Source organism: Limulus polyphemus, unplaced genomic scaffold (assembly GCF_000517525.1).
Source record: "Limulus polyphemus unplaced genomic scaffold, Limulus_polyphemus-2.1.2 Scaffold314, whole genome shotgun sequence".
Taxonomy (NCBI): domain Eukaryota; kingdom Metazoa; phylum Arthropoda; class Merostomata; order Xiphosura; family Limulidae; genus Limulus; species Limulus polyphemus.
The window spans coordinates 199,904-213,540 of NW_013665924.1; the positions used below are offsets into that span (position 1 = coordinate 199,904).

The window sequence follows — 13,637 nt, forward strand, 5'->3', positions numbered from 1 at the left end:
CACCACCCACCGCCAACTCTGGGCTACTCTTTACCAACGAATAGTTGGGATTGACCGTCACATTACTACGCCCCCACGGCTGAAAAGGCGAGCATGTTTGGTGTGACGGGGATTCGAACCCGCGACCCTCAGATTGCGAGTCGAGTGCCCTAACCACATGGCCATGCCGGGCCCAAAATTCGTTAGGTGGCAACTGCTAAAATATTTCATTCAGTACAGTTTATTCTGAAATATATTTCGAGGGAATCACATATAAAAAGAGTACATTGCAATTTCGGGAAACAGCACACAAATATTCTAGTTTACCTTCCAAATCGTCACGTAATTCAAGATAATTTATCACTTCAAAGAAGTGGAAATGTACAAAACAATATTTTCAATGTTTTTTCAGCACTCGAGAATTTAATCTTTATGTTAATAGTTCCCGGAGGCCCACCACTAGACGTCGCTGTGGAAGCCACGGGAGCCAGATCGCTAAAGGTCACTTGGAAGGTAATACAGTTTTTTGTTTTCGTTTTTGTTGTTGTTTTTATAAAATATAGTTTGTGATAATCCTTTCTGAATTATAAATAAACCTTAATATTATCTTTGTGACGAGTATAAATAAATAAATTTGCGGAAAAACATAGTGTTAGCTTATTGAGGGTCAACACTTTTCTGTGCGTCAGATAAGATGTCCGGCTGCTGAGTGTATCCGTAAAATTGACAAATAATGAAAAATTAAAATTCTTAATGCCCGCAAGAAATTTGAAAGTTACTCGATGTCAGAAAAATAAATTCTCAGATCTCACAGTGATTCTGATATCAGCTCTATAGTAAGCCAATCGATTCGTGAAATTTATAAAAATGTACATTTTTTCCCTAGTGGCGAAGATAGGAATTCCAAAATGCCAGTTGGACGAAAATATTGAGGGTGAATACATTCTCAGATATTAGGCTTGTAAATTTGATTGTTACCCTACGTTAATTAGGAAAACTTTACTAATACATTCTCAGATATTAGGCTTGTAAATTTGATTATTACCCTATGTTAATTAGGAAAACTTTACTATTGTTTTCATTTGGTCTGTTCTTCGGCTGGACAGAGTTAAGCTTACAGACTTACAATGCCAAAATCCTGGGATCGATTCCCCGCGATGGACACAGCAGATTGCCTGTTGTGGCGTTGATCTATAATAATCAACCAATCGTGGGGTCTATATTTAAAATCACTTGATTTTTTTCCGGAGTACAAAATTAACTTCATAACGTACGTTAAATTAATTCAAATCACGTGAAATGTAATATTTGTTTTCGCAGGGGAAATTACTTCTTTTAAAAATTATCTGTTTATCTGTTCTTTTTGTGTGTGTTTGTTTTTATAGTTTCCGTGCAAAGCTCTACAAGGGCTATTTGCGCATAGTCTTCCCTAATTGTTAACTAACAGAATAGATAAAAGACAATTATTTAACAGCATCCTTCGCCAACACTTGGGCTGTATTATATTGTTTGGCCGAATGATAAGATTTGACCTTCACTCATATAACGCCCACTTGACCCCTGGGATCGGATCACGTTTTGATGGCAATAGGACACAAAGCCAAAAAAAAAAATCATTGGATTCGTAGACAGAACGAGCTAATCACTAGGCCACGCCCGGGCCATTAGTTTGTCCCTTTTCAAAAACAGAGATTGAGCACAGCATTTCACATCACAGTGTCCCGAGAGCTTAGGACGTGAATTGTAAAGTTGATCATCCAAAAATATGAAATGTCTAGCTGAATTTAATCCTTAAGTTTCTAGCTCTGGTCTCACAGTTAAATACTACAAAAACAATGAGTCACATTTCAGGAAATTCTTCCAAATTCCTTATTTATATTATCCTATGCTTTGTACATATTCCATAAAGCTTTCGTATGAAACTAAATAAATTAGTTAAAATATAAAATTTGGAATGGAATTAGAATTTTCAACATGAACAGCATCTTATGTGCAGTTGGAATAATCCGCCAGGTCAGAGGTACCTAGGATTTAGCCATAACCACCTTTAATTTTAAACTACTGATCAGAGGTAAGATGTTTATCTGTGTTGTTAACCGTATCTATATTATATTATAGTGATGTTTATCTGTGTTTTTAACCAGATCTATATTATCTTAATAGTGATGTTTATCTGTGTTGTTAACCGGAACTATATTATCTTAATAGTGATGTTTATCTGTGTTGTTAACCGTATCTATATTATCTTAATAGTGATGTTTATCTGTGTTGTTAACCGTATCTATATTATCTTATAGTGATGTTTATCTGTGTTGTTAACCGATCTATATTATCTTAATAGTGATGTTTATCTGTGTTTTTAACCGGATCTATATTATTTTAATGGTGATGTTTATCTGTGTTTTTAACCGGATCTATGTTATCTTAATAGTGATGTTTATCTGTGTTGTTAACTGTATCTATATTATCTTGGATATATATTATTTTTAAATCAAGCACACTTATGTGAAAAAAAAAGAAATACACAAATATTCTACTAAACTCAACAATATATATTTATTTTATATAATTATTGGCCTATTTTATATCACTTTTTCAGCCTCCGCGGAAGGACCTCCTTCACGGCAGACTCCTGGGATATTACCTAGGTTACAAGAAGAAAGACAGTATTGAATCATTCCAGTATAAAAATGTCGACAATCTAGGAGACGGAGAGGTAACCAACTACCTAACAAATCTGGAGCGTTTAACGTCTTATGTTGTCTTGGTACAGGCCTACAATAGCGTAGGACCTGGACCTAGGTCTGACGAAATCCATTCCACAACTCTAGAATCGTGTAAGTGCTCATATTATCTAAAATAATTATAATTTTTAACGAAAACCGAGATTTACTGAAGTTGCGAGAGTTTTAGGGTATCTCTAAATACTAGAAACAAAGAAAGAGTAAATTATATGTCTGCGGACTTACAACGCTAAAAACCGGATTTTGAAACCCGTTGTGGGCACAGCACAGATAGCCCATTGTGTAGCTTTATTGCTTAACTACAAACAAAATTATAACGTTCCTTAGATACTCCTGCAGTACACGTAGAGAAGAGTAATACAATATTACCCGTGGAAAACCTAATGTTCACTACCTTCAAATAATATTTCGAGACGTGTCAAACAACTAACAGTTTTTTACTTTTAACAATAAAATTAGCTGTACCACAGTAAAAAAAAAAAAAAAGAAGACGTACGAATGAAGTATTCGTTCTGTATTTTGCTTCTCGGATTAACAAATTAAAATCAACCAAACTAATGATTATTTTGCTCGTTTCTTAGAAAAACGTATGCCTGTAGGAGACAGTTACGATATTCATTGCGGTGTGTTTTATTTTTTTAAGTCACATTATTTAATGAAATTGAGCTCGCCCTGAGTACCCAGTATCCTCAGAGAAGTTTGAAGTAAGACTCAAGAAAACCCCTTGTGTCTTTTATGTTTTAATGAAGAAAACGTTTATAAAACGGCCCCTATAAATTATAAAATCGGCTCAAAAGTACTTGTGTAACCTTTGAACTTACCGAAATCTTGATAACACAAAATTGGCGTCAAGAAATTGAGTACCTTAAATTAAAACGATTTTGGAGTCTCACCATGTCGCCATAGTCCACGTCGCCACGTCCAGTCGTGCTTTATCTTGCCTGCAGCATAGGTTTCATTGAAATAGGATCTATCGTAAAGCTTTCATGTCCAAAGCATATCACCTCTCCGAGAGCTCGTTTCCATAATCCATCTAGTACACGAAGACAACAGTTTCCCAACACCTTTTTCAGCAGGGGAGGCTTATAAATTGTGGTTCTATTGATAAAGCTATTTACATAAGTGGAGAACTTTTCACCTAATACCGTCCGGTACTTACACTTAACGAAATGGATGTACAATTTCTTTAATCTTCTGTTAAACATACACCTGGTCATAAGATTTGATACAACAGCGGTCTCAAGTGTCACGAAGTTTTGTTAGAGTATTGCTGGTGTTTACTTATCAAATGTTTAACGTCCACTTGCGCACGTTTAGCTTAGGCCACAATCATTGCAACTCTCGGATATTGACTTAAATCTCAATGAGGCAATAGGGAGGATTAAAACAAGAATCCGGAGTTAAATTTGGAGGACTATTTAGATAAACACAATTGATGCTGTTGAGAGGTTCATCAGACGAGGGCAGATCATCAGTAAAAGGTTCGATCCTTTTATATTTTATAAGGATGTGGATTTTCTGAAAAGGAAACGAAGATGCTGTAATGATATTGTTACAACCAAAACTGTCCTCTGTTTCCAATATCAGTTTCTTTGTGTTTCTCCGCTAGGGAGAGGTTCTTTGTTGTTGTTTTTTTTTGCGAGATGAGGAGGATTAGTTTGGTGTCGACTAAAACACAGAAAATAGAGCGACGAATGTTATTTTATCCCTGCGTGAGTAAAACATGTCATCTCCGTTTACCTGACTTTCACGCAACAGTGCAGGTACCCCGACATAATTGGTATAATAGACAAAATCGATGACTAACTTCATAACAATTGTAACAAAGTCGTCGTAAGGTGGACGAACTTGGAGATTATTGCAGTAAAGTTGCTGTTGATATTGATGTAGTTGATGATGATCGTAACAAAGTCGCTGTTGAGATTTATGCAGATGGTGGTAACAAAATCGCTGTTGAGATTGATGTAGATGGTGGTAACAAAGTCGCTGTTGATATTGATGTAGTTGATGATGACGGTAACAAAGTCGTGTTGAGATTTATGCAGATGGTGGTAACAAAATCGCTGTTGAGATTGATGTAGATGGTGGTAACAAAGTCACTGCTGAGATTTATGCAGATGGTGGTAACAAAATCGCTGTTGAGATTGATGTAAATGGTGATAACAAAGTCGCTGTTGATATTGATGTAGTTGATGATGACGGTAACAAAGTCGTGTTGAGATTTATGTAGATGGTGGTAACAAAGTCGTGTTGAGATTTATGTAGATGGTGGTAACAAAGTCGCTGTTGAGATTGATGTAGATGACGGTAACAAAGTCGCTGTTGAGATTGATGTAGTTGATGAGGATGGTAACAAAGTCACTGTTGAGATTGATGTAGATGACGGTAACAAAGTCGCTGTTGAGATTGATGTAGTTGATGAGGATGGTAACAAAGTCACTGTTGAGATTGATGTAGATGACGGTAACAAAGTCGCTGTTGAGATTGATGTAGTTGATGAGGATGGTAACAAAGTCACTGTTGAGATTGATGTAGTTGATGGTGACAGTAACAAAGTCACTGCTGAGATTGATGTAGATGGTGGTAACAAAGTCGCTGTTGAGACTGATGAAATTCATAAAGTGTTTGAATTATTGGAAGATCGTTGAACCAAAAAATTAATAAATAAAAATAAAAACGCTCAAGTTTTATTGATAATTTCTTTCAAACAGATTAATCAATAGTCAAAACCCATTTCTTTCCTCCCCAAAATACAGTGGCCACAGTGAATTATATCGGAGGTTCAAACGTCATTATAAACACCATTTAACCAAGTAAATAGCACACATTATGCTGTGATGTTACATTTTATATGAACGATCTTAAGCACATGCGAGATAATTTTCATTCAGTGACATTAGCTGTCGTTATAATACTTTCTATGATAAGATCATAATGCGCGTGACTCGTTAATACATCTTTTGAATCAATGGTTTCTCATTCATCTTCATGTAAGCTTGTATCATCTCTGTGTAGGCTTGTGTCGTCATACGAATCTTCCAAACTGTTCGTTTGCTGGGAAAATATTTGACATATTAAACTTAAAAAAGTTCTCCGAATCTTTCGGAAGGGGGCACCTCCTCTTTTATTTTTTATTTTATTTGTTTGTTTGAGGTTAAGCACAACTCTACACAATGGGCTATCTGTGCTCTACCCACCACGGGTATCGAAACCTGGTTTCTAGCGTTGTAAGTCCGCAGACATACCACTGTTTTTTTCTTTTGCTGCAGCCTCGAGCTTTCAAGTATTTCCATAGAGACTTTAGCTATCGAGTGCCCTCGAATTTAACTTCATAAATAGAGATTAAATTCTTCACTTTTTCCCCATTTCTGAGCATTTTTGTGTCAGTCCGGTTTTCATTTTCTATTACGTTTTTTTTAGGTTTCACTAGTTCAAGTAAAATCACCCCAGTTTGGAATAATTCGTCGTTTTTTTGATGCCCCCAACTGCTCTAAGTCCGCTTTGAAACCCCTTTGCGACGAACTCAGTGCGCATGTCATCAAGTCAACTATTTCTCACGTGAATTTACCTAAGGCACGGATTAAGTTGAAGCTACAAAATTGTCGGATCATCATGTCAATCCAACGTACCTAGGCCTTACGTGTGCAACTGGCTGAAAGTGTTATAATTTAAGATGTATTATAGATACCAACATTATCTTCCAATCAAAGCAAGCTAGATGTACTTAAAAGAAAAAAAATCAACCTGGAAACAGGTATAGCTAATTAAAAACCATTAGACAGACACATAGATTTAATGATTGATTTATATTGTTCGTTCCACTTAAAGGTCCGACTTCCTAAAGGTTTTCTGCCATTCACTACATCAGCTTTTTCTTTTTATTAATTCATAGCCCCTCCAACCTCTCCAGGATTAACAGTTGTTTCATCAACGTCGTCTTCAATCACTGTTGAATGGGAAAATAATGAAGATATGGTATTTAAAGGTATGGAAACCAAAATAAATAGACTTGGTTTTCTAGTTCACTAATTTCGCTTATTATTACTTTAATCTTTAAAACTTTTTTTATTGATAAATAAACGAGGATGTATCTTGCATAATAATGACTTTAAAGTATTTAGATTAAAGGATTATTAACTTAATAGTCTTCATTTTGGTTTATGTTTCTTGGATGAAGTTTGTAATATGCATTTCCATGTTTATTTCCTTCTTATTCATTTCCTTTCTTTTTTTTTCTAGATTATATTCTTTATTATAAAGCAGAAGGAAAAGATTGGATGACAGAAAAATTGTCTACAACCACTCACAAATATACCTTAAAAGGTGTTCAATGCGGCACGCGCTACAGACTTTACATGACCGCCTCGAATAGTCTAGGAACTGGCGAACCAAGTGCGACTGTTACAGGTCGAACTAAAGGAGGAGGTAACTAATTGGTAAATCAATAGAGGGCAGCACATTACGGAATAAAGTGTTAGCGCTTGTTATTATTGCACATTAAATATCAGCGTTCCAAAGAAGTTAATTATAACGTCTCTCTGAACATTTAAAGTGCAAGAAATGTATTAAACTCGACGAAAATATAAGAAAATATTATATTTATAAATGGAAATTTAAATAATATATATTTAGAGTATTAATGATGATTCGAAAGAAAAACGACCAACCACGGTAAGGAAAAGACTAGTACAATGGCCACTTGAACATTTTATGATTAAAATATAACTTTTTACAAAAGTTAGACTAACCAATATTGTCTTTACACACTGTAATTACCTATAAAATAAGATCTGATAAACTAGATATAAATATAATTAGTACGCCCTGTATTTGTTAACGGAGAAAAAAAAAATCGGGAGCGGATAGAATCCACTTAGCTTATCATGTAATTATATTCAGTAACATGTTATGTAATTATTATCCCGCGCTGTGTATATGCGTTTTGGTATTGTTTTTTATATTATTTTTAATTGTCGGTTTTAATGCAAGTACCATAATGCTTCTAACTGTTATTTCACTAAATAAGAAACATTATTATAACAAACGGTTATGCCTTTTATTCTCAGCAGGTTAATGGTGTTTTGTTTGGGTTTTTGTTAAGCGCAAAGTTACACAATAGGTTATATATATGTGCTCTGCCAACCACAGGTATCGAAGCCCGATTTCTAACGTCATAAGCCTGCAGACTTACGATTGAGCCATTGGGGTAATATTGGTAGTATAATATTCGGCTTGTTAGTTATACCAATATGTCTTAGTATGGAATTGCTTTGGTTCTGGTTGAATGTTCAATGTCTTGCCTCCAGAAAATAATCGACTATTTTCGCTCGCACAAAAAAAAGTTGAATTTTGTCTTTTCTGTTTTATAGTTATACTCGTATAAAGCCTCGCCAGTGACGTTTCCCAAGGTAACAATAAACTTCCAATAAACTGTTTAATCAGCCAGGTTTTTTTTTTCGTAGCGTTTTCAGCAAATGGTCTCAAGAAACAAATACAAAAGCTTGATCTTAAGCCACGTGACTTTATCCCTAAGTGTATGATGATTGTATTGTGATACGATACATTCCAATCTTTATAAGTAAGACCGTGAGAACACTATATTCAATGAGCTATACTTATTACTGTATTGAATGTTTTAGTTCTGATATGTGTAGGTAGCTTTCTCTAACCAGAAGTGATTTTTAATTATTTAATCAACAGGTTATGTAAATAGAAACGTTGACATCGTTTATAAACAACCAACCATTATATCAATGGTTTTTAAGACAAGATATGATTGTTTTTTTTATTTATCAAAAAAAATCGATAACACAATTAAATATCTGCATTTGATGTCAAAATTTATTGAACATTTATTTTATCCTTTCATGTTATCTGAATAAATTTTCTTATCAAATTATCTGATATTGATTACTCCCAGCTCCAGTTTCTCCTCATAAAAGGATGTTCTTGATGATAAATGCAACTTTTGTAACCTTAAACTTGGGATCATGGCAAGATGGCGGCTGTCCTATTCAGTATTTTTCTGTTCGTTATCGGCCTACATTTCAACATGTGTGGAACACCGTGGCATCTCGTGTGATGGCGCTGCAGAAACACTTGGAAATAGGCCATCTAGTCCCTGGAAGGGAATACAGTCTCTTAGTTAATGCATACAATGAAGCAGGGACAACGGAAGCAGAATACACATTTCAAACATTAAATTACACCTTTGGTAGGTGATGATTCGTTAAGATGTTTTGTCAGATATTGGAAGGAAAAGTTGTATTGCAAGAACATAAGCTATGAATGCTTTTTATTTGGCCTTGGATTTGTATATTGATTATGAGAATGTTTGTCATTATTGTCAAATTCAATACTTTTTTGTCATATGGAAATTAATATTTTAACATAAAAAACTTTAAATTGACATTGTTTATGTTAGTTAAATAACGTGAATTATCAAGTAATAAGCAAGATTTATATTCATATATATGATTCGAGTAAAAACGAACCAGTTTTTGTTGTCCCTCTATTATAAACTTTTTCATATATTGATATTTGTCTCACAATTATAGATAACATTTTGAATTAAAATATCAAGAGAAAATTAGGCCATTTTGTCTTTTCAAAATGCTATTCGTTTTTTACAGTTACCTGTAATTAATTAATTTTTTAATTCAGGTATAGTTTTCCAATTATTGGTACGTTTTTGCTTGCACACAAAAACAATTATTACTATTTTTTTTGTCTCGTATAATTACACTAAGCGTCAGCAGTAACGCCACCACCAGGGAGGACTCCGGCAAGCAGAGACGCCATGTTACCCTTCTACCGAAACTTCACAGTGATATTGCCCGTAGTGTTCTCCATTATCGTGCTTCTTGTAGTTACCATTACTGTTTTAGTGTGCTTGAGAAGGCAATCGGACAGCAGTAGCAGAGACAGTTGTGGAGGTAATCAATCACAGAGCTTCCTGACATCTTGGTCCAACTGAATCCATATTTATTTATTTTTTGTTTGGCCTTAATCTAGTAGAACCATTATTGTAGTGAAATAAAATGACATTGAAAATTTCCTTTAATAGGAAAATAAATGTAAATTCATTTCAATAAGTAATTGTTTTTTTTAAACAAAATATATTATAACGTCTTAGGATAAAGCTTGGAAGTTATGTTTTAATACTTAAATGTTATGGTTAAGTATTATAAACGTAGTAGAAACAAAACTTGCTCGAATTAAAGAAAATATCAACTTCGGTATTGTGTCATTATTTTTATTCAAACTAGGATTTTAATTTAATAAATTTGATATTTAATTATGAATATGTTTTAATAACAACTGTATAAAGTTAGTGAATATCAATTAATTCTTTTGAATGTAGCATCTGTAAAGATTACGCATGCGTTCCATAAAAATGAGTTCAAAATTAATTTTTTTGTTTGTTTATTTCAAGTTAAGCACAAAGCTACGCAATAAGCTATCTGTGCTCTGTCCACCACGGGTATCGAAACCTGATTTCTAGCGTTGTAAGTCAACAGACATGCCGCTGTGCCACTGGTGGGCACAAAATTAATAAAAACTAAAATGCGGCTACATGATAAATAACGGTAATCAGAGAATGCTTAATTCGTTTTTGTTGTGCTTTTTGTAATGATCTCTCATCAGAGGTATGGAGAAGTAGTATTTCAGGTTTCTTAAAGAAGACTTCAAAGTCAGAGCCTAAATTAATGATTTTTCTAAGATACACAATCGCCCAAATTTGGTTTTGAAGCGTGTATTACAAAGTAGACAATACAAACTAAAGTAAACCTTGTTTGCTCTTCCAATACGATTTACATCGTGTGATGTGATTGGTTTCAAAGCACTTTTTATTAACAGTCAACATCGTGCATTGTAGAATCCATACGTAAATATCACGTGCCAACTAGAATTTTAACATATTTAATTTATTTTTTATTAGAAAGACAGAAATTACCATTTCTAAACTGTTCATTAGGTAACTTAAAACAACACTTCATCTTATTACACTAATATGGGCCCTGTTAAGAGGAATGTGAAAATAAAATACTTTGAAGTCAACCATTGTTGATGTAACTGCTTTTATTTGTAAATTTGAATTTAATGAAATTTTGGAAAAATTATGAGTGCGTGGAAAAGAAAACAATAAACGTCCTCCATATCTAGTAGAATAACCCTACCATCAAAAACATCCTTCGAATCTACTAGAATAAACCCATAGAAAGAAAAACACTGGTTGTCACAACAACTTCAAAAAAATAAAAATTCTTCCGTATCTATGAGAATAAATACAAAGCGACAAAATCCTTAAAACAATAAAAACATCTTCCGTGTGTACGAGAACAAACCCATGGCAACAAAAACAATAGTAATTGCAAAAACCTTAAAATAATAAAAACAACATCCTCCAGTATCTATGAGAATAAAGACACAGTAACAAAAATATTCGGTGTTACAACTTCAAAACAACAAAAACATTTTCCGTATCCACACAAATAAACCAAAAGAAAATGAAATATACAATTAAGATAATTAGAACCATCGTTAAATACCGTATTGGTCCTATTATAGGGCGATCTCGAATATAAGGCGACCCCATATTCAGAAACCATAGGAAATAAAACATAATTGAGTGTCATAACGTCCTTTATTAGATCCGTAAAATCAATACTATAACTGAACAGTCTGCAAGTGGATTAGTTGCAAGAATTAGCAATGACCTTGAGCGAACATCTGGCGTGTATGTATGCTATCTGTACATTCAGGAATGCGACAGGCTAGAATATGGGGTAGTTGTCTGTGGTCGGCCGTGATTATAAGGCAACTATGAATTTTACAGCCTAATTATAAAAAAAAATCGCTTTAAAGTCGGACCAATACGGTAGTATTTTAAATACCCTTTGTGGCATAAAACTCACCATTTCACTCTGATTAGATGATATTTGGATTTGTCCTTTTTTAATGCAAAGTACATTATTACAATTTATTTTATTTAGTTTTTTTTAATTAATGTTGAGCCAATATGACCGAAGTAAAGAAATTCGTTACAATTTCCAATACTTTTTTTTCTTCAGACAGTCAGCCACGAAAGGGTAGGCAAACGGAAAATGTAGGTATGATGGAATTTCCTCAGAAGCCGCTGAAAGACATGGAACCAACTTATAAACCTTCATACTACTCCTCACCAACTAGAAAACCAACACCTGTCGCTGCTGGAAGGAGGATTCGTGAGTAATTGGTTGGTTATAGAAGAAAAAAAAGTTGTTCATTTTTATCCAAATACTTTAAACTTTTCGCTGCTGGAAGGAGGATTCGTGAATAATTAGTTGGTTATAGTGTCAACATCAAAAAAAGTTGTTCATTTTTATCCAAATACTTTAAACTTTTCGCTGCTGGAAGGAGGATTCGTGAATAATTAGTTGGTTATAGTGTCAACATCAAAAAAAGTTGTTCATTTTGATCCATATACCTGAAATTTGTCGTTAGGATTCGTAAGTAATTAGTTGATTATAGTGCCAATATTTGAAAAAAAAAGTTGTTCGTTTTGATCCAAATACTTGAAATTGTTTATATTTATGTTTATAAATGTTGACTGGTGTGTATAAGTGTACTATAAATATAAGGAAGTTCATTAGGCTACTAAGAAGCTTTGTAAAAACTGCATATTATTGAATTGATCAAGGAACAGTTTACTTGCAGAGAATAACTCCAGTAGGTTTAAAAGTTTGGTAACTTGCTTACTATAACATAAAATACAAAGTGGATTGGTATTGGTATTTTCTGCCTGAAAGCCATCTTTTTGCGCAAAACGGCCAGGTCAGAGACCCTTAGGATTCAGATATAGCCGTCGCTAATTTTGAACTACTAATCAGAAGGAGAACAATCAGTCAGTAATACTCGCTGCCTTAAGAGATCATTGAATCCAATAACGGGAATGACACTTTTATAACATGCACGCGGATAAAAGTGCAAAGCCCTCCGCGACACAAACTTTGGACTTTCCAATACGCAGCCGACATATTAACTATTAGGCCACACCCAGCCCTGTAAGATACATGTAGAAGGAACGTTCTTGTATACTTGACGAAATATAACCTTAAAAATCCGAAAGAGCGGTAAGCAATCATCTCTTTATTTACTTTATTCAGTTCTTCAGCCAGTTTAATTTAAAAAATACATCTGTAAGTGACTAACCTTAGTGTCTATAAGATAAAGCTTTTAAAAAGAGCTATCATAATGTATTGATTGACTCTGACCGTCAGTTTCTGAATGTTAATAATTTAGTTTGTTTGTTTCGAATTTCGCGCAAAGCTACACTAAGGTTATCTGCGCTAGCCGTCCCTAATTTAGCAGTGAAAGACTAGATGGAAGGCAGCTTGTCATCACCATCTACCGCCAACCCTTGGGCTAATCTTTTACCAATGAATAGTGGGATTAACCGTCACTTTATATCGCCCCCACGGCTGAAAGGGCGAGCATCTTTGGTGGGACGGGTATTCGAACCCGCGATCCTCAGATCTCGAGCCAAGCGTCCTAACCACCTGGCCATGCCGGACCTAACAATCTGGAAAACATACACAGCGTGGTCACAAGTAAATAGACACCACCTTTTCAGAAAAAAAAAATTCAGTCATATTCACATGAATTGATATATTTATAATTTAATTAATATTTAGTAGATCTTCCTTTCGCTTCGTGGAGTTCGTTGATCCTTTGGGGCATCGTGAGAATCATCTCGTTAATTTTAAATTGTGGGATTTTCGCCCACTCTTGCTTCAAAACTTGGAGTAGCTCGCTCTTCGAAGTTGGTTTTTTTGGTTGTTTCTTGACTTGCCGGTCGAGTATGGCCCAGAGGTTTTCGATGGGGTTCATATCAGGAAATTGACTCGGCCAGGGCAACTTCTGGATACCATT

General features: G+C 34.5%; 1 protein-coding gene across 1 annotated transcript in view; it reads left to right on the plus strand.

Annotated features, from left to right (window-relative positions):
* LOC106457295 (Down syndrome cell adhesion molecule-like protein Dscam2) overlaps window positions 1–13,637 on the plus strand; it is an 80,285-nt gene that overhangs the window by 56,181 nt on the left and 10,467 nt on the right. Inside the window, exons 15-21 of the mRNA XM_022383172.1 lie at window positions 422–492; window positions 2,579–2,816; window positions 6,616–6,708; window positions 6,963–7,148; window positions 8,644–8,937; window positions 9,473–9,658; window positions 11,798–11,950. Of these exons, the coding sequence (XP_022238880.1) occupies window positions 422–492; window positions 2,579–2,816; window positions 6,616–6,708; window positions 6,963–7,148; window positions 8,644–8,937; window positions 9,473–9,658; window positions 11,798–11,950 (1,221 nt within the window). The remainder of the gene's footprint in view (window positions 1–421; window positions 493–2,578; window positions 2,817–6,615; window positions 6,709–6,962; window positions 7,149–8,643; window positions 8,938–9,472; window positions 9,659–11,797; window positions 11,951–13,637) is intronic.